Consider the following 17,719-nt stretch of genomic DNA (forward strand, 5'->3'; position numbering starts at 1 on the left):
GTCCAAAAAGTGCGAATTTCTCTTCAAGAGAATGAGGGTATGGACAGTATCAGCTAGAACCTGACAGGGATAGGCAGCCTGAAACTTCCACAGGCAGCACCTCCGATTTACTCTGGTCCTTGGCCCATTCTGCCAGTGCCCTTACTCATAATCTAATACATGAATAGAGAAATAGAATTTGAAATTCCAGTTATGCATATGTTAAGAGTTTTATTGTTTGTGCAGGGTTGCCATCTACAAGGCTGGGTACCTTCTTGGAGAACAGAGTGAACGAATTTCTGAGAAGACAGAATCACCCTGAGTCAGGAGAGGTCACAGTCAGGGTGGTTCATGCCTCTGACAAAACTGTAGAAGTAAAACCTGGAATGAAAGCAAGGTACATCCCTTCAAGTCCTAATGTTGCCTGCTCCCAGCATCATCCCAAAAGATAGGTGTTTGAGTTTTCTACATTTGCTGCTATTTGGCAACTGCAAAGTGTGTCTAGTATTCAGAACACCACCAACACAGCTTTCTTGATTGGCTGTCAGTGATGTCACACCCACTTATATTAAATTGCATGAAGTATATTAAAGTTCTGGAGATTAAAACTAAACAATTTTAAAACAAAGCTGTGTTCCATTGTATTGTAGCTTTGATTATTTGTATTTGTTGCTTTCTAGTTTTGTCCTTTATGTAAACACTAAAATCCCTCCACTCCAGAAAGATTGAGATGAAAAGTGAACAAACTTTCAGGATAACTTGGGACACTTTTCCTTCTCTGGGATATAGTTGTTAGTGTTTGCTTTCCCATTGCCTGTGACAAATGGCTCTGACCATGCGTTGCAAATCCTGTCTTAATTACTATCTTTATGTATCACCATGTGGTGTTCTCTGTCCTGATGGAATGAAAGTATTTATTACTCTCCTCTTTATCTTATGATATCTGCAGGTTTGTAGACAGTGGAGAGATGGCAGAGTCCTTCCCTTATCGAACAAAAGCCCTGTTTGCTTTTGAGGAGATAGATGGTGTAGACTTGTGCTTCTTCGGTATGCATGTACAGGAGTACGGCTCAGATTGCCCCCCGCCCAATCAGAGGTGAGGAACTGCAGTGCCAGTCAAGGGAGGTTAAATTTTACTTTGCTCTGAAATCTCAGTGGGATAAACCTTCTGAAGTCCCAGATTTAAAACTTTAATGCAGCATAATTAAATTTTGTTATTCATAATAGTATATCCCAACACAAAACAGTTACAACAATATGGTTATAGTAAGAAGGAGTTGAAGATAGGTAGGTGACAGAATGGGCATTTGGTTATGGTATTCCAGCAGCTGGAAAGAGATGGATTTTGGAGTCTAGTTTGTAAAGAAACAGGGAATCAGTGAGGAAGAGGGAGCAGACTGTTCTAGAGAGAGGGGGAGGTCAAATTTGGAAACCAGAGGTGATGTAAAGGAATGTGAGTTCCTGGAGGTAGATGGGACCCGTAGCCTTTGAAGACAGTGGCTTGTGCATTAGGTACTTCAAGGACCGAAAATACCATGGATTAATGTATATAAAGGCTGTGAAATACTTCTGGCCTTCTGTTCTGTAATGTCATGTATTTTTTTTTCCCCATCTTTGCCTAGGCGAGTATACATATCTTACCTCGACAGTGTTCATTTCTTCCGCCCTAAATGCTTGAGGACTGCTGTCTATCATGAAATATTAATTGGATACCTAGAATATGTCAAGAAATTAGGGTAAGCCTTTAATCCTTCTTCCTATTTTACAGCATCCAGTAGTGTGCTAGGCACCTCTCAGTGCAGACAAAATGATATGGATCCTACCCTGAAGAGCATGCCATCTAATTTCAACCTGTGACATAATGGAAGGGGCAACAAAACCATGGGTTTAGGAGGAGGAAGGGGATATGACACTGCAGTGAGATTGTGGTTTCTCTGCAGAGACTTGTGGAGCAGTTTTTTTAGAGGTGTAAAAGACCTTAGAAGCAGGCCCCATGTATTATGCTACGTTCCCACCAAGGAATTTCCTTATCCCAGTGTCTGTAAAACTGCTATATGAAGCTCAGTCCACACCTTCACTTCATGCTGCTTTCTGTGTTTATGGGTGATGTCAGGTGCTCGTTTTCGGGAGGGGAGGACTGCTGCTAGCTAAGTTTCCTAAGGCTTGTCTTCACTAGCATGCTAAATCGGCACCAGTGCGATTTAGCACATCTGGTGAAGACGCACACATTAATGAGAGCATGCTCTCCTGTCAATGTAATTAATCCACCTCAACGAGAAGTGGAAGCTATGTCGGCGAAGAGCATCTCCCACCGACATAGCACAGTGTAGACACCACCTTAAATCTATGTAAGTTACGTCGCTGGGGAGTGGCTTTTTCACACCCTGGAGCGATGTAACTTACATTGACTTAAGTGGTTGTGAAGACAAGGCTCTAGAGTGGGATGGGGGATCTGCAGAGGCTGTTCTCAGTGAAGCGAGGAAGAGTACTTATAACTGGAATTCTGAGCATATTGTCCACTCTCCTTTCCCTGGTTTTGGGAATCTTTCAAATTACCAATAGAGGGAAAGGAACTGAGGGCAAATTTGGCTTTGTGGTCCTATAGCCTTTCACAGTTATTACTTTCTAGATTATTTCAGGTTTTATGGTACTGAAAGACATGCTCCTTAGGAGCTATAGAGGAAATATACTTGGGAGAACTCCCAGGTATAGAGGAATTTTCTTCCTTTAATTGGGCTTGAAGGCAGAGGGAAAGGAATCAATGCTGGGAAAGTAAAGTAGGTTTCAGAAGACAAGTTAGTTTTTGGATCTCATCTGCTGGTAGGCAGCTCATCTGTCTTGCTGGGGAAGGAAAATCCTGGCTCCTAGTGTTGAAATGTTCCATTTCTTTGCTCTGAGAATTTACACTTCTCTCATCTAATTGTAATGCAGTTGGTAGATGACAGTTGCAAGCGTATGTCAGGCTTTAGTGATTTTACCTGTAGATGGGTGGGAAATGCTTTTTTGCTGCACAGAATAGGGCTGTGCATTAATTAGTAAAAATATGCATGCCTAAATTGTATGCATGTGCCAGTCAGAATACAACTCAGTGTTTTTATTAACAGTATCCATTGCTTATATATAGTGACAGCTCTAGAATTTAGATCAGGAAGAGGATTGCAGTAGTTGTCCATCTTGTAATACCAGCAGGCTTTGTGCTGGCTCCACCTTGTGGCTGAAAGGAATAGAAGACCCTAGTGATACACATCAGCATCCTGATGTATTGATGTTTTTTACAACGATAGATATACAACCGGACATATCTGGGCCTGCCCGCCTAGTGAAGGAGATGACTATATTTTCCATTGCCATCCTCCTGACCAGAAGATACCCAAGCCCAAGCGACTGCAAGAGTGGTATAAAAAGATGCTGGACAAATCTGTGTCGGAGCGCATTGTCCATGACTACAAGGTTGGTTAAATGTAAATTAGATTCAGTAGGATTTCGTGAGCAGTCTGTTTTGGTTCTCTTCCCACTGCTTGCCCTACAATGTAGGATTATTCAAAGAAATTTGTAAGGCATTAACTTGTGTTTTAGAACTGGATTGAGTATTTAGCAGTCTGGGGTTAAAATAAGTAAATCCTATCTAAACCACGCATCTTTTGAAGCCATTTTAGTAAAAGAGGTATGCGGTAATGTCACACCTTCCTTTGCTCCCAAAGAAATAGAAAATCAAAGATTCAGGCCATGAGAATACTAGAGAACAACAGCCAATATGGGACTGTCAGTATGAAGAACAGAGTTAATCTTTTGGGGATATTTTAGCGATTTAAAAAAAAGAAACCCAACATAAAGGGTTGGGCTGCTGATGGAGTTAGAAGGACCTAAAGTCTGTAGGTTTATGTTAACTTGAGATCAAGGGCTGTAGGAAGTGTTGGGATATTGCTGCTCTATCTAATAAATGTGGGGCTTGTAGTGACTGGCTAGCAGTCTACTGAGCTACTAATGGGTTTTTTTTCCTGTGGGGACTAAATGCCTGAATCATCGGCCCAAACTATCCATAATTGAAGCACCACTAAATGTGTCTTCAGTGCTTTTTTGCTGATGTCTTCAGTGCTTTTTTTGCTGTGTCTGAGAATAGGGTGCCCTGGTTCATTTGGATAGTTATGATAGCTATAACCGGGTTTGTATGTTTTTGTAGGATATTTTTAAGCAGGCAACAGAAGATCGTCTAACAAGTGCAAAAGAGCTGCCTTACTTTGAAGGGGACTTCTGGCCCAACGTGCTGGAGGAGAGCATTAAGGAACTAGAACAAGAGGAGGAAGAGCGGAAGAGAGAAGAGAACACTAGTAATGAGAGCACGGATGTAAGGAGACTCCTTTTACCTAACTCTTCATGATATTTCTCCATCTTTTCTTATATCTTCACTTAGTTTCCCTAGGTCCCTGGTGCAGAATTAAATGTTGTTAAGGCTTAAAACTTCCATTTGGGGGTGGTAATAACTGTCTTTAGGCTTATCTAAAATGCATGTTTATTTTGAGACTCAGCTCTCCCGCTTTCCCAGATGGTGCCCATTTCCCCCTCCTGTTTCCCTACCTGTAAGTTGAATTCTTGCTATCATTCTACTTAATTGGGAGCCAGAAAATCATTGTGTGGGAGCCTTAGAAACTATTCTCAGCCAGTTTATCTTCAGATTCAGGTGGACACATTGTGTCACTGGACTTTAGCCTTGGTTTGTCTTAATTGCTATGAGAGTGCTGTGTAGTGCAGAATGAGCGTAACAGTGAGTCCATGACTGACGTTTTTCATAGATTGCAAGGCCAGACGGGATGACTCTGGTCATCTAGTCTGACTTCCTATATAACCCAGGCCATAGAACTTCCCTAAAATAATTCCCAGAGCAGATCTTTTAGAAAAATATCCAATCTTGATTTAAAAATTGTCAGTGATGGAGAATCCACCACAATCCTTGGTAAATTGTTCCAATGGTTAATTACACCTTGTTTCAAGTCTGAATTTGTCTGGCTTCAACTTCCAGTCATTGGATCATGTTACACCTTCCTCTACGAGAGTGAAGAGCCCATTATTAAATATTTGTTCCCCATGTAAATACTATAGGCTGTAATCAAGTCACCCCCTTAACCTTTTCTTTGTTAAGCTAAATAGATTGAGCTCCTTGAGTCTATCACTATATAAGGCATGTTTTCTAATCCTTTAATCATTCTCGTGGCTCTTCTCTGAACCCTCTCCAATTTATCAAGATTCTTCTTGAATTGTGGACACCAGAACTGGACACAGTATTCCAGCAGCAGTCGCACCCAGTGCCAAATACAGAGGTAAAATAACCTCTCTACTCTACTCAAGATTCCCCTGTTTATGCATCCCAGGCTTGCATTTGCTCTTTTGGCTGCAGTGTTGCACTGGGAGCTCATGTTCATTATCCACCATGACCCTCAAATCTTTTTCAGTCATTGCTTCACAGGATAGAGTCCCCAACCCTTTAAATATTACCTACATTCTTTGTTCCTAGATGTATACATTTAGCCATATTAAAATGCATATTGTTTGCTGGTGCCCAGTTTATCAAGTGATCCAGATCGCTCTGAATCATTGACCTGTTCCCAGTTTTTGTCATCTGCAAATTTTATCAGTGATGATTTCATGTTTTCGTCCAGGTCATTGATAAAAATGTTAAATAGCGTAGGGCCAATAACAGTCCCTGCAGGACCCCACCGAAAATGCACCTGCTAGATGATGATTCCCTGTTTAGTTATATTTGGAGACCTGTCATTTATCCAGTTTTTAATCCATTTAATGTGTGCCATGTTAATTTGTCGTAGTTTTTGAATCAAAATGTCATGTTACCAAGTCAAATGCCTTGCAGAAGTTTATTACGTCAACACTACTATCTTTATCAACCAGAGTTGTAATCCCATAAAAAATATACCAAGTTTGACAAGATCTGTTTTTCCATAAACCCATGTTGAATTGCATTTGTTACATTACCTTCTTTTAATTCTTTACTAATTATCAGCCACTCCATTATCTTGCCTGGGATTGATGTCAGCCTGACAGGCCTGTGATTACCCGGATCATCCTGTTTACCCTTCTTAAAAATTGGCACAGCATTAACTTTCTTCTAGAACTTCCCCAGTGCTCCAGGCCTTATTGAAGAACGTCATTAATAGTCTATTGAGCTCCTCAGCCAGCTCTTTTAAAACTCTTGGATGCAAGTTATCGGGACCTGCTGATTTTAAAATGTCTCACTTCAGTAGCTCCTGTTTAACATCCTCGAGAGGTACTAGTGGAATGGAAAGAATACTTCTGACATTTCTGCATTATTCTTAATGATTCTACCATTTCCATCTAGTAATGGACCAATATCATTGTCCGGATTCTTTGTCCCTAAAACATTTTTACAAGTCCTTATTGTCCTTATCTCTGCTGGCCATAGATTTCTCCTTGTGCCCCTTGGCTTCCCTTATCAATTTTCAACCATTCCTAACTTCTGATATATATTCATTTCTATCACCTTTCCCTTCCTTCCGTTTGTTATATATTTTTTACAGCTGCCTTCATTTCCCCTCTCAATCAGATCGGTTTTTTACGCAGTACAGCCTTGTTTCTCGATTGTGGAATTGTGGCTTTCTATGCATCTAGTAAGGTGTTTTTAAATGATTCTGAACTGTCATTCACATTTTTCAGATTAAATTCTTCCTCCCAGCTGAGTTGGCTCATAATTGTGTTCAACTTTGTGAAATCAGCACCGTGTGTGTGTGTGAGAGAGAGAGATAGATATATATATAGAGATAGATAGATAGATAGATAAAAACTGGTCTGGCCTTTATTCTGCTTGCATATTATAAATGGGATCAAGTCATGATCACTTATACCTAAGCTACCATTATTTTTTAGTTCTGTGATCAATTCCTCTTTTTCTGTTAAGACGAGGTCTAATAAATAATTCGCCCAGGTCGGCTTGCAACATTTTTGAGTTTGGAAATTGACATCTATGATGTTTTGAAATTCCAAGGATGTTTTTAGTACTCGCAGCATAAGACCTCCAGCATATGTCACTCAAATTGAAGTCCCCCGTGATCACAGTTTTTTTCCGCCCCCCTACAGATCATAGAGAGGTAGATAAGGAGGCAGTCATCCTGTTCCCTTGTGTGATTTGGTGGTCTGTAGAAGACACCAACTGATACCCCACGTGTGCTTTATCTGTTAGGATATTGATGTATGAGCATTCAGGATCACTTTTGTCCAAGTTATGAGTGACTCAGAAACAGGTAATGCCATTTTCAACATAGGGTGCCCCTCCTTCTCCCCTTTTGCCCATTCAGTTCTTCCTGAATAGATTATAACCATTCATTTAACATTCCAGTCGTGAATTTCTGCGGTTATGTAGTCTTTCAATCTCTAACAAAGATGGTCTAAAAGTTGTAAGAGTCTAAGATCAATTGAGGGAGATCAGGGTTTAACTTGACCAGCTAATATCCACCCAGGATATTCTGGATCCTTGTTTGGGTTGGTTTTTTGAAGCTATGAAAATCAAGAAAGCATATCACTGAAACTAAGGCTAAAGCAAAAAGATCAATCAAGGCTAAATCAACAAGTTAGTAGATTTGAATTAAATGATCAAATTAGTCAAATCATCAGATTAATTCAACAAATAATTAGTCCTTATAAATCCAAAGAAGGGATCTACAGAGGTGGCTGTCAGTTCAGTTATAAACACCAACTAAGAATTTTACCAAGGTTTAGTCAGTCTGAACTTGGATCTGGTTAAATATTTGATACTGAAAACAAATTGTATAATTTCTAAACCACAACCAAATAAAAGCTTCCTCTTTAGATTTCAATTCTCTTAGTTCAGTTCAATTCAATTAGTAGTAGCTAATCCTCCCTCCCTCCCTCCCACCCCCTTCAAAAAAAAAAAAGCAACTAAAATACAGGTTTCTGCAGAATACTTTGATAAGCAGAAGTCTGACAACCCTGACTTAGCAGTTTACATACCCTAGTTTACAGCTGTCAGTTTTAAATTGCTTAGGACTTGGAAGACTGAAGTTGCTTTAATGAGTATTTTTGAGACTTTGTTGTAGGGTTATTTAAGCCTGTGGAACTTACTTTCTGGCAGCTTCCCAGGGTCGACTTGACTGATGCTCATGTACTTAGCTACTTTTTTACACCCTAAAATTAAAGAATGAAAAAGACTGGGATGTCTCCCAGCTAATAAAAGTAAAAGACAAAAATAGAAAAAGGGAAAAGATACTTAAGATAACAGAGGGTTTGCGTAGTATTCTAGGCTCTTCAGAAATAGAAGCGGGAACTGCAGTCATGGGGCCAGACAGCGATGTTGCTGACAGTGCTGCTTGCTAGCAGGCTTTTTCACATACAGGTAGACTGGCCAAAGCCCGGCATATTTGTTGATGTTGTGACGTCCTCCCCCAGAGGTGATAAGTCTTGGGATTCTAGAACTTTAGTCTTTCCTCAGGTGACTTGCTGATCCTAAAGGCAAGACTTCTCAGTCTTACCCTTAATTCTTATGGTATTCCTGTGCCGCCTTGCAGCACCTTCCTCCAAGGCCTTTGGACAAAGCAGATGAGTCTTCCCTTGAAGCCATGCCGCTTGATATGATTGTGTTTGAGTTAGGTCATCTTTTTGGCTAGCATCGGGGGGAGGGAAGAGAGAGTGAGTCTTGCTGAAACCAGCAATTTTTTTTTATAAGTGTACAGTTTTTTCATTCAGGGAACATCCCGACACCACCAAAAATATCAAATACGCTTCTAAAGAAGCTGACATGGCCTTGTCCAGGTGAAAGGGTCTTGAGATGGCATTATGCCAGCAGTTTATGGAAGGTTCAGCACCAAATAAGTGTGAATATCTTAGGGCCAGATCTCACCTTTCTTCTTGCAAACAAGACAGTTTAGTAATCTTTATTTAGGAATTGGGGATTATATCAAATAGCTTCTTTTTGGAAATTTTCATCTTGACAAAGTTACTTTAAAGTTTATCAGAATAAAACCCACTGAAGAAATAAAGTTTAAAGTCTGTATTCCCATACCCAATTTCTCACATAAAGTACATAAAAAGCATCTACAAAAGGGACTAGAAGGCATGACTACTCATTAGTGAGCTGTGATCACACTAGACTAGAAATGAAACTGACTTTTGTCAGTTTCAATTGAAATTGTCACCCCTTGCAGCTTCCATTATCCTCACATACACATGTTAATCAAGATCAAAGTGGGAGTAAATCCCATTTCTTGGACATAAAGACAAAACTTGGTATAAACCTCCGTTGGAGGCAGTCTAGGGAGATGAGTTAAGCCGGAATAAGTGGTTAGGGAGGCTTTGTTGGTGGGAAGATAACAGAAATGAGAGAGTCCTTAAAGTCACTTGAACTGTCTACTCCTTCCCCAGGTCTCTGGACAGTGCACTATCATTCCTTATGTGTTCTTCAGTGACTTCTCCAGCTTTAAATGTATCAAGGTTGTTTGTTACATTCCATGGAGATGATTCCACAATCTAATAGAGCTCACCATTAGAGAACCTTTTTCTGATTGGCCGTCTTTGATTAATTTTATCCCTTTTCTCTGTTTTACCCCTTCAGTCCAACCTAAACAAATATCTCTTTTGGGTGTTTACACTCTTCAAATACTTTTTAGATGGTTATATTGCCACTCTGGCATCTTTGGAATGACTCTGATCAAATTAATTCAGACTTCCAGGACAGTTGGTAAGAACATTTTGCTAGCTTCTTAGTAAATTGTGAAAGCTTTTCTTATAGTTCTCCAATGACTGGAGGTGCTAGCCTAATAAAGTGCTTTAAATTTTGATATACTGATTTACTGTCTTTTTAAATAATTGTCAGAGGCACCTAAATGCCTCTTATTATTCTACAAATTCAAAGTTATCGGCTTCTCTGGCAGGTGAGTAAGGGAGACAGCAAAAATGCCAAAAAGAAGAATAATAAGAAGACAAGTAAAAACAAGAGCAGCTTAAGTCGTGGCAATAAGAAGAAGCCTGGCATGCCCAATGTCTCCAACGATCTCTCCCAGAAGCTGTATGCCACTATGGAGAAGCACAAAGAGGTAAAAGCCGTTGGATTGAGAAGTATCTACTGTTTGAACAGCCAAGTGCACAAACACTGAATATAGAATTTAGTAAGAGTACGTATTTGTAGATGGAATCCCCATCTAGACGCTTTCCCATCAGGGCTATGGGAATAAATACAGATCACAGTTGTGCTGTGTAGAGAACTTTCATAAGTAAAAGTCTTTGCTGTGCCAGATTGGACCATGGGCCCATTTAGTTCAGTGGTCAGTATTTGCATCAGAGGAAAGCGGGGGGGGGGGGCATAGTGCACTTGGTGAATTATGTAGTGTTATATGTGCAGAAGTGGAAATTCCTTCATGACCCATGCAAGTAGTCTGCTTGATGCGAAGCCATCCCACCCATCACAGCGTGCTAACATCAGTAGTCATGAAATGACATTTACCATGTAGTTAAGGTTGATGGCCTCTTGGTCAACTGCTGATTTTAACTTCTGCTTTACTTTTCAGGTCTTCTTTGTGATCCGTCTCATCGCTGGCCCTGCAGCGAACTCCCTGCCTCCCATTGTTGAGCCTGACCCACTCATTCCATGTGACTTGATGGACGGGCGTGATGCCTTCCTCACCCTTGCTAGAGACAAGCACCTGGAGTTCTCCTCGCTACGAAGAGCTCAGTGGTCAACCATGTGCATGCTAGTGGAGCTGCATACCCAGAGCCAGGACCGCTTTGTTTACACCTGCAATGAATGCAAGCATCATGTAGAGACCAGATGGCACTGCACTGTCTGTGAGGTATGCCTAATAAGGTGTTTTTTCCCCGCTAGCTCTGGGCACCAAGGTTAAGGAGACTCTTCACCTAAAGTCACTTCTAAACCTACATTCATAGCAATGTCTGTCCAGTCTACATTGTGACAGTTTGGAATGGGGGGTGTTAAGTGTGCTAGCCTGAGTGACAAGTAGCTGTGCTGCTGTATGCCCCCAAAGGCTACAATCACTTTAACCATGCCTATTTCATTTAAATCTTCACTCCTCCACCAGTAAACTGACTGTGCCCTAAATTCAGTTCTGAGAAACTGCAAATATAATTTGACATTCTGCCTCCCACATACACCTAAATAACCAAATTCTGGGTTCTCGAGTTAGTGAATTCTGGTAGTTTTCTTTTCTTAACTAATTTTAGGAATACCAGGCCCCCTACCATTTGGCAGGACTTCTGTCCTCCTCAGAATTTCAAAGCCCCTTTACCTCCCATCTGTTCTCCATGTGGCCCCTCTGCTTTGTGCTCCCCTTGCTCACTGGGAAAAGCAATCTGCTCCTCCCTCTCCCCTTCTTAAAGAAGTGGCACTATTGTGCCCCACTCCTCTTTTGAAGAAGAGCAAGCAGATGAGTGGCTACTCTGTTCCCTGAGCTTCTCCTTCCCTCTGGGGAAGGAGCCAGTGGTCCCCTGACCCCACTTGGTCAGGTGAGATTTCTACTGGCTCAGGGCAAACAGGTTTTCCAAGCCATGGCTATTGGTCTGTATAAATGTCAGATACTGTTTTGCCCACACACTTTTCACTGTTACTTGTTTGGACTTCTGCCAATACCTGGGCACAGGGGACATTATAAATTACCTGAAAGGAAAATATAAAATTATGAGTGATACTTTTCAGATGATCCAAAGACTGGGAGAGTGGTAAATAATGGCCGTCACTGGTCATAGGGGACTATCTTGGGAAGCAATCACTCTGAAAAAGACTTGGGCATCATGGTGGATAATCATCTGAACATCAGCTCCCAGTGCGATGATGTGGTCAAAAGAGCTAGTGTGACCCTTGGATGTATAAATGGGAATATGAAGCAGAGGGAGTTTTATTCTTTGGCACTGGTGGGGCTGCTGGAATATTGTATTCAGTTCTACCATCCACAATTCAAGAAGGAAAGTGATATATTGGAGCGGGTTCAGAGAAAAGCCACAAGAATGAATAAAAGATTGGAAAATATGCTTACAAGCAGCTCAGTTTATTGAGCTTAACGAAAAGATGTTTAAGGGGTGACTTGATCAGTCTAGAGCTACCTATGTGGAGAACAGAAATGTGATGAGTGCCCTTCAATTTAGCAGGCAAAGATATGAGATCCAATGCCTGGAAGTTGAAGCTAGAGAAATCTTCACTAGAAATAAGATGCCAATTTAAGGACAGTAATTAGCCATTGGAACAGTTTAGCACGGGTTGTGATGGATCCTCCATCACAGCAAACTTTGAAATCAAGACTGTTTTCCTAAAAATAGTGGTCTAGTTGAATAGACATTAATCCAGGGAAGTGGTATGTCCTGTGTTACACAAGAGGTCAGACTAGATGATCACAATGGTCCCTTCTGGCTTTATAATCAACAAAGGCCAATTTTTCCCCCTCCCCCATCACAGTCCATATCCCTTGAGTGAGATGACCCCATTTGTATATTTATTATGCCAGGTTATGTAGACATCTGTTTAATTTTCAAAATGTTGTCTGTTTCCAGGATTACGACCTGTGCATCACCTGTTATAACACTAAAAACCACGACCACAAGATGGAGAAATTGGGCCTTGGCCTAGATGATGAGAGCAACAACCAGCAGACTGCAACCACCCAGAGCCCTGGTGACTCCCGCCGCCTGAGCATCCAGCGCTGTATCCAGTCCCTTGTCCATGCCTGCCAGTGTCGTAATGCCAACTGTTCACTGCCATCCTGTCAGAAGATGAAACGAGTTGTCCAACATACCAAAGGCTGCAAGCGCAAGACCAACGGAGGGTGCCCTATTTGCAAACAGCTCATTGCTCTTTGCTGCTACCATGCTAAGCACTGCCAGGAGAACAAGTGCCCGGTGCCCTTTTGCCTCAACATTAAACACAAGCTTCGCCAACAGCAACTTCAGCACCGTCTGCAGCAGGCCCAGATGCTCCGAAGGAGGATGGCAAGCATGCAGAGGACCGGTGTGGTAGGTCAGCAGCAAGGATTGCCTTCACCAACACCAGCCACACCAACAACTCCAACAGGCCAGCAACCCCCAACACCACAGACCCCACAACCCCAGCCACCACCCCAGCCTGCCTCGCAACCCCAACCTGCACCTCCCAATACTATGCCGCCCTACACCATGCCGAGAACTCAACCCCCTGGTGCTGTGTCCCAGGGCAAAGCAGGTGGCCAGATAACTCCTCCAACTCCACCTCAGACTGCTCAGCCACCAGTCCAGGGTCCTCCTCCAGCTGCAGTAGAAATGGCCATGCAGATCCAGCGAGCAGCAGAGACTCAGCGTCAGATGGCACAAGTTCAGATTTTCCAAAGGCCAATTCAGCACCAGATGCCCCAACTGAATCCGATGCCACCAATGGGGATGAACCCTCCCCAGATGGCCAGAGGGCCTGGCGGTCACATAGACCAAGGGATGGGGCCAGCAGGAATCCAGCAGCAGCCACCGTGGGCCCAGAGTGGGTTACCCCAACCACAGCAGCTCCAGCCAGGAATGCAGAGACCATCCATGATGTCAGTAGCCCAGCCAGGGCAGCCTATGAACATGGCGCCTCAGCCAGGAATGGGTCAGGTTCCTGGTGCGCCTCAGCCAAAACCAGCATCTCTGCCCCAGGCAGCCTTACAAAACTTACTGCGGACTCTCAGGTCTCCCAGCTCCCCCATGCAGCAGCAGCAGGTGCTTAACATTCTCCACTCCAACCCTCAGCTACTGGCTGCTTTCATCAAGCAGAGGGCCGCCAAGTATGCAGTGTCTCAAAATCCACAAGGTATGCCAGGGCAGCCTGGAATGCCACAGGGGCAGCCAGGGCTTCAACCACAGCCAGCCATGCAAGGGCAGCAAGGAGGGGTGCACCCAAACCCAGCCATGCAAAATATGAACCCCATGCAGGCCGGGGTCCAAAGGCCCAGCATGCCCCAACAGACGCAGCAGCAGCAGCCTCAGCAGGCCATGGGTGGGATGAACCCTCAGGCACAGCCGATGAACATGAATCACTCTGGGATGTCTCCGCAATTCCGGGATCTTCTAATGAGACGGCAGCAGATGATGGAGCAGCAGCGCCATCAGCAGCAGCAGCAGCAAGGAGCAGGCCCGGGGTTGGGGCCCGGGATGGCCAACCATAATCAGTTTCAGCAGCCCCAGGGTGTCGGTTATGCGCAGCAGCAGCAGCAGCAGCAACAGCAAAGGATGCAGCATCATATGCAACAGATGCAGCAAGGAACTATGGGACAAATGAGCCAGCTTCCACAGGCAATGAGTGCAGAGACAGGAGCCAGTTTGCAGCAGGCTTTCCAGCAGAGGCTACTTCAGCAGCAAATGGGATCCCCAGCTCAGCCCAACCCTATGAGCCCCCAACAGCACATGCTCCCCAGTCAGGCCCAGTCCCCACACTTACAGGGCCAGCAGATCCCTTCATCGCTCACCAATCAAGTGCGTTCTCCACAGCCTGTACCCTCACCACGACCCCAGTCCCAGCCCCCCCATTCCAGCCCTTCCCCTCGGATGCAACCTCAACCTTCTCCACACCATGTCTCTCCGCAGACCAGCTCCCCACATCCAGGACTGGTAGCTGCCCAGGCTAACCCCATGGATCAGGGGCACTTTGCCAGCCCGGACCAGAGTGCAATGCTTTCTCAGCTTGCTGGCAATCCAGGCATGGCAGGCCTCCATGGTACAAGCGCCACGGAACTGGGGCTCAGCTCCGATAACTCAGACTTGAATTCAAACCTTTCACAGAGTACACTAGACATACACTAGACACATTGTAGCATTTTGGGAGCAAAAAAAAAAACTTATTTTCTCAAGACTTTTTGTACTGAAGACAAATTTTTTTGAATCTTTCTTAGCTAAAACAACATTTTTCCCTGGAACACATCCGAACTCTGCAGCAGTAGTTTGTGGTTTTAAAAACAAGAAACCAACAAAATAAACCTGAGGGACAATAGAATACAAAGAATATATTTTTGTTATGGCTGGAATCATAACCAGTCCTTTTTCTTGTTTTTCCTCGCATGCGTGCGTTGGGAGGTGGAGGGGAAAAGGGTGGTCTTTTGGCCGCTGACTAAATTGGCCCCCTTCTCATGCCTCCAATAGGTTTTATTTTTTTTTTAAATTAATGAAAATATGTAATATTGATAGTTATTATTTACTGAGGCAGATGGTTAACATTTTCCCTATTCTGGTTTTTCTTCATCACTGCAAAAAACCCACAGGAGAACATTTCCTAAAACCGGAGGACAAAAGGGGTTAATGTTGCTTTAAAAATACATTACATATATATAAATATATATTAAAAATAAATACCAGTTTTTTCCTCTTTGGTTGGAAAGATGTCAATTCTTTGAAAAAATGTAAAAATATTAAATAACCCAGTCCCCTCCTGAAGTCTACTTTTGTCCTCCAAGAATTTTCTATACAAGAGTCTGAGCTTAAAAAAAAACTTCAAGTATTAAAATAATTTGTACAACATTTTTGCAAATACACAGGGGCAGCTGCCAAATGGATGTAGTATATATATTGTGGTTTCTGTTTTCTTGAAAGAATTTTTTTGTTATTTTTACATCTAACAAAGGAAAAAAAATAAAAAAGAGGGTAAGAAACAATTCCGAGAGGATGATTTTAACCTGAGAAAAGTCCCTGGGGTTTCTTCTTTATGCTTGCTTTCTCTCTCTCTCTCTCTCCCCTTTCCCCACCCTCTTCCACTTTCTGTAAAACTTGAAAATAGAAAGCAAAAAACCCTCAAATGTTGTAAATCATGCAATTAAGGTTGATTACTTATAAATACGAACTTTCGATCACTGTATAGACTGTTAAAATTGATTTCTTATTACCTATTGTTAAATAAACTGTGTGAGACAGACAGCCTGCTTTTTACTGCTTCCCTTCTCCTCTCTCCCACCTATGGTGCTTATTTTTAAAATGGTGAGGACAGCGGAGTATATGCTGCTTACACTTTTGGTGGTCAGAAGTTGGAGAATTATTTAATGTACATCTGTTTTTGCCATTTTTTTAAAGCAAATTTACAGTCTGGGGTTGTTTATAATTAGCATTAGAAATGCACATTTTGGTAAGACTCTGTAATTGTATCTGCTCACTCTGTAATTTACCAAAACAAGACATGGTCCCCCTCCATTACACAGCTGCCATCCCAGCCTGATGGGTTCCAGTTGGTGTGTTTGACTAGGTTAGCATCTTAAGTTCCACAGGCCGCTCCTTAAATGAAACCCAAACTTCTGCTTGGGTGATACAAAATTGAAAGACCACATTCCTGTTGGAGTACCCTGGAGAGCTTTTTGTGCCAACATTGTGACTGTCAACACTTGGAGCTGGGTGTGTGATTCTCAGCTTGCGTAGATGAACCCACACTGGCTCTGCTCAAGCTAGTGCACTTAAAATAGCAGTGTACCGGGGTAGCACAGGCTGCGGCTCAGGCTGGCTGCCCAGGTACAGAGCCAGGGGATCCTGTTGGGGATGTCTTCAGGGCAGCTAGTCTGAACCGACACCACTTCTATCCTGGCTATGCTATTTTTAGCAGGGTAGCTTGAGTACAACTATGTGTGTTGGGTGTCGCAAACTCAGCTCCCAAGTGTAGGTGTAGCCTATGGGTCAAACTGGAGGAATAAGGTGTTGTGGGTAGTGAGTTGTGAGAAAAGACTGAAAGAATGAACGTTGTTTGCCACAAGCTATGGGAAGGCAGGGGAATAGGATGGCTACTTGGAAGTATTTGAAAGGTCTAAATACCAACAAGGAAGAGAAATACAGTGTAGAAATGAGTATAACTTGGGCTAAAAGACAATAATACACCTACTAGGTAGAGACTACATGAAAGCTGGTGGGGAGCCCTCATTAGGGTCCATGGAAAGCACTCCAGTGAGAAGCTTGGGATTCTCTCAAGTATTGTTAATACAGATCACCACTCCTGAACTGTATCTACAAATTCCACACCAAGCCAGAATTCTCCAGCCTGTTAATGCAGGCTTTCTGTTGTGCCATGGAAAGGTGCAGGGCAGATTGGAAGGAACTAAGGCTGCATACACATACGCCGGAACTCCTCCTCATCCCTCAGCCTCTAATGACAAGGTGCAGTTTGCTTCCTCCTCCAGCTAACCCTAGTTCCATAGTAAATACTCAGTTTAGTGTTAATTTGTATTTCTTTGCTAGGGATTTCAGTTCCAGGAACTATTTTGCTTGATCCCAACCTTCTTCCAAGGATGATGGCTCTGGCAAAAGTTTAGAGTGCCCGTTTTCTAACCTAAAATTTCCAGTCTGTCCCGCAGGGCCAGTGCCTGTAGAGGCTTCAGTGAAGACTGTTTCCTTAGCTAGTGCTAAATCTTCCCTAAATTTACACCCTGGGTAGGCAATGATCAGTCTCTAATCTGATCCATTATGGGGGTCAGAGGGAGGGAGACCCCAAGAGCTTCAGGGTGGATTTGAGTTGTGACCAGCTTTGGCTCGCCTTCAAAATCCCAGCAGCAGGTTGTCACGGTCATGGATCTGCAAGGTTTGGTGTCTGCCCCAGCATGTAACCAGCCCCTTGGGGGCTGAAGGGGTAACTCCCCAGGATCCAAACAGTTCCACAGGGAAAGGCCCATATCCTCTGAGACAGGGCCTTTGGGGGCCGGGGATTCCTATTTTTCTGTGGCTTCCTGCAACAAGTCCAGCTGAGCTAGGCTCCTGTGGGAGGCTTGTTGTTCACCCCTGGAGGGAGCAGTGC

At 43.1% G+C, this 17,719-nt stretch overlaps 1 protein-coding gene across 3 annotated transcripts in view; it reads left to right on the plus strand.

Moving 5' to 3' along the window:
• EP300 (EP300 lysine acetyltransferase) overlaps window positions 1-15,867 on the plus strand; it is a 133,182-nt gene extending 117,315 nt beyond the window's left edge. For 2 of the 3 annotated variants that reach the window (XM_048834977.2, XM_075124197.1), the window contains exons 24-32: window positions 226-376; window positions 929-1,075; window positions 1,602-1,715; window positions 3,264-3,429; window positions 4,160-4,324; window positions 5,220-5,294; window positions 9,891-10,052; window positions 10,524-10,805; window positions 12,514-15,867. In XM_048834977.2, coding sequence (XP_048690934.1) covers window positions 226-376; window positions 929-1,075; window positions 1,602-1,715; window positions 3,264-3,429; window positions 4,160-4,324; window positions 5,220-5,294; window positions 9,891-10,052; window positions 10,524-10,805; window positions 12,514-14,763 — 3,512 coding nt within the window. In that variant the 3' untranslated portion in view covers window positions 14,764-15,867. The remainder of the gene's footprint in view (window positions 1-225; window positions 377-928; window positions 1,076-1,601; window positions 1,716-3,263; window positions 3,430-4,159; window positions 4,325-5,219; window positions 5,295-9,890; window positions 10,053-10,523; window positions 10,806-12,513) is intronic. The other variant, XM_048834982.2, reaches the window with a different exon arrangement.
• The last annotated feature ends 1,852 nt before the right edge of the window (window positions 15,868-17,719 follow it).

This window comes from Caretta caretta, chromosome 1 (assembly GCF_965140235.1).
Source record: "Caretta caretta isolate rCarCar2 chromosome 1, rCarCar1.hap1, whole genome shotgun sequence".
NCBI lineage: Eukaryota > Metazoa > Chordata > Testudines > Cheloniidae > Caretta > Caretta caretta.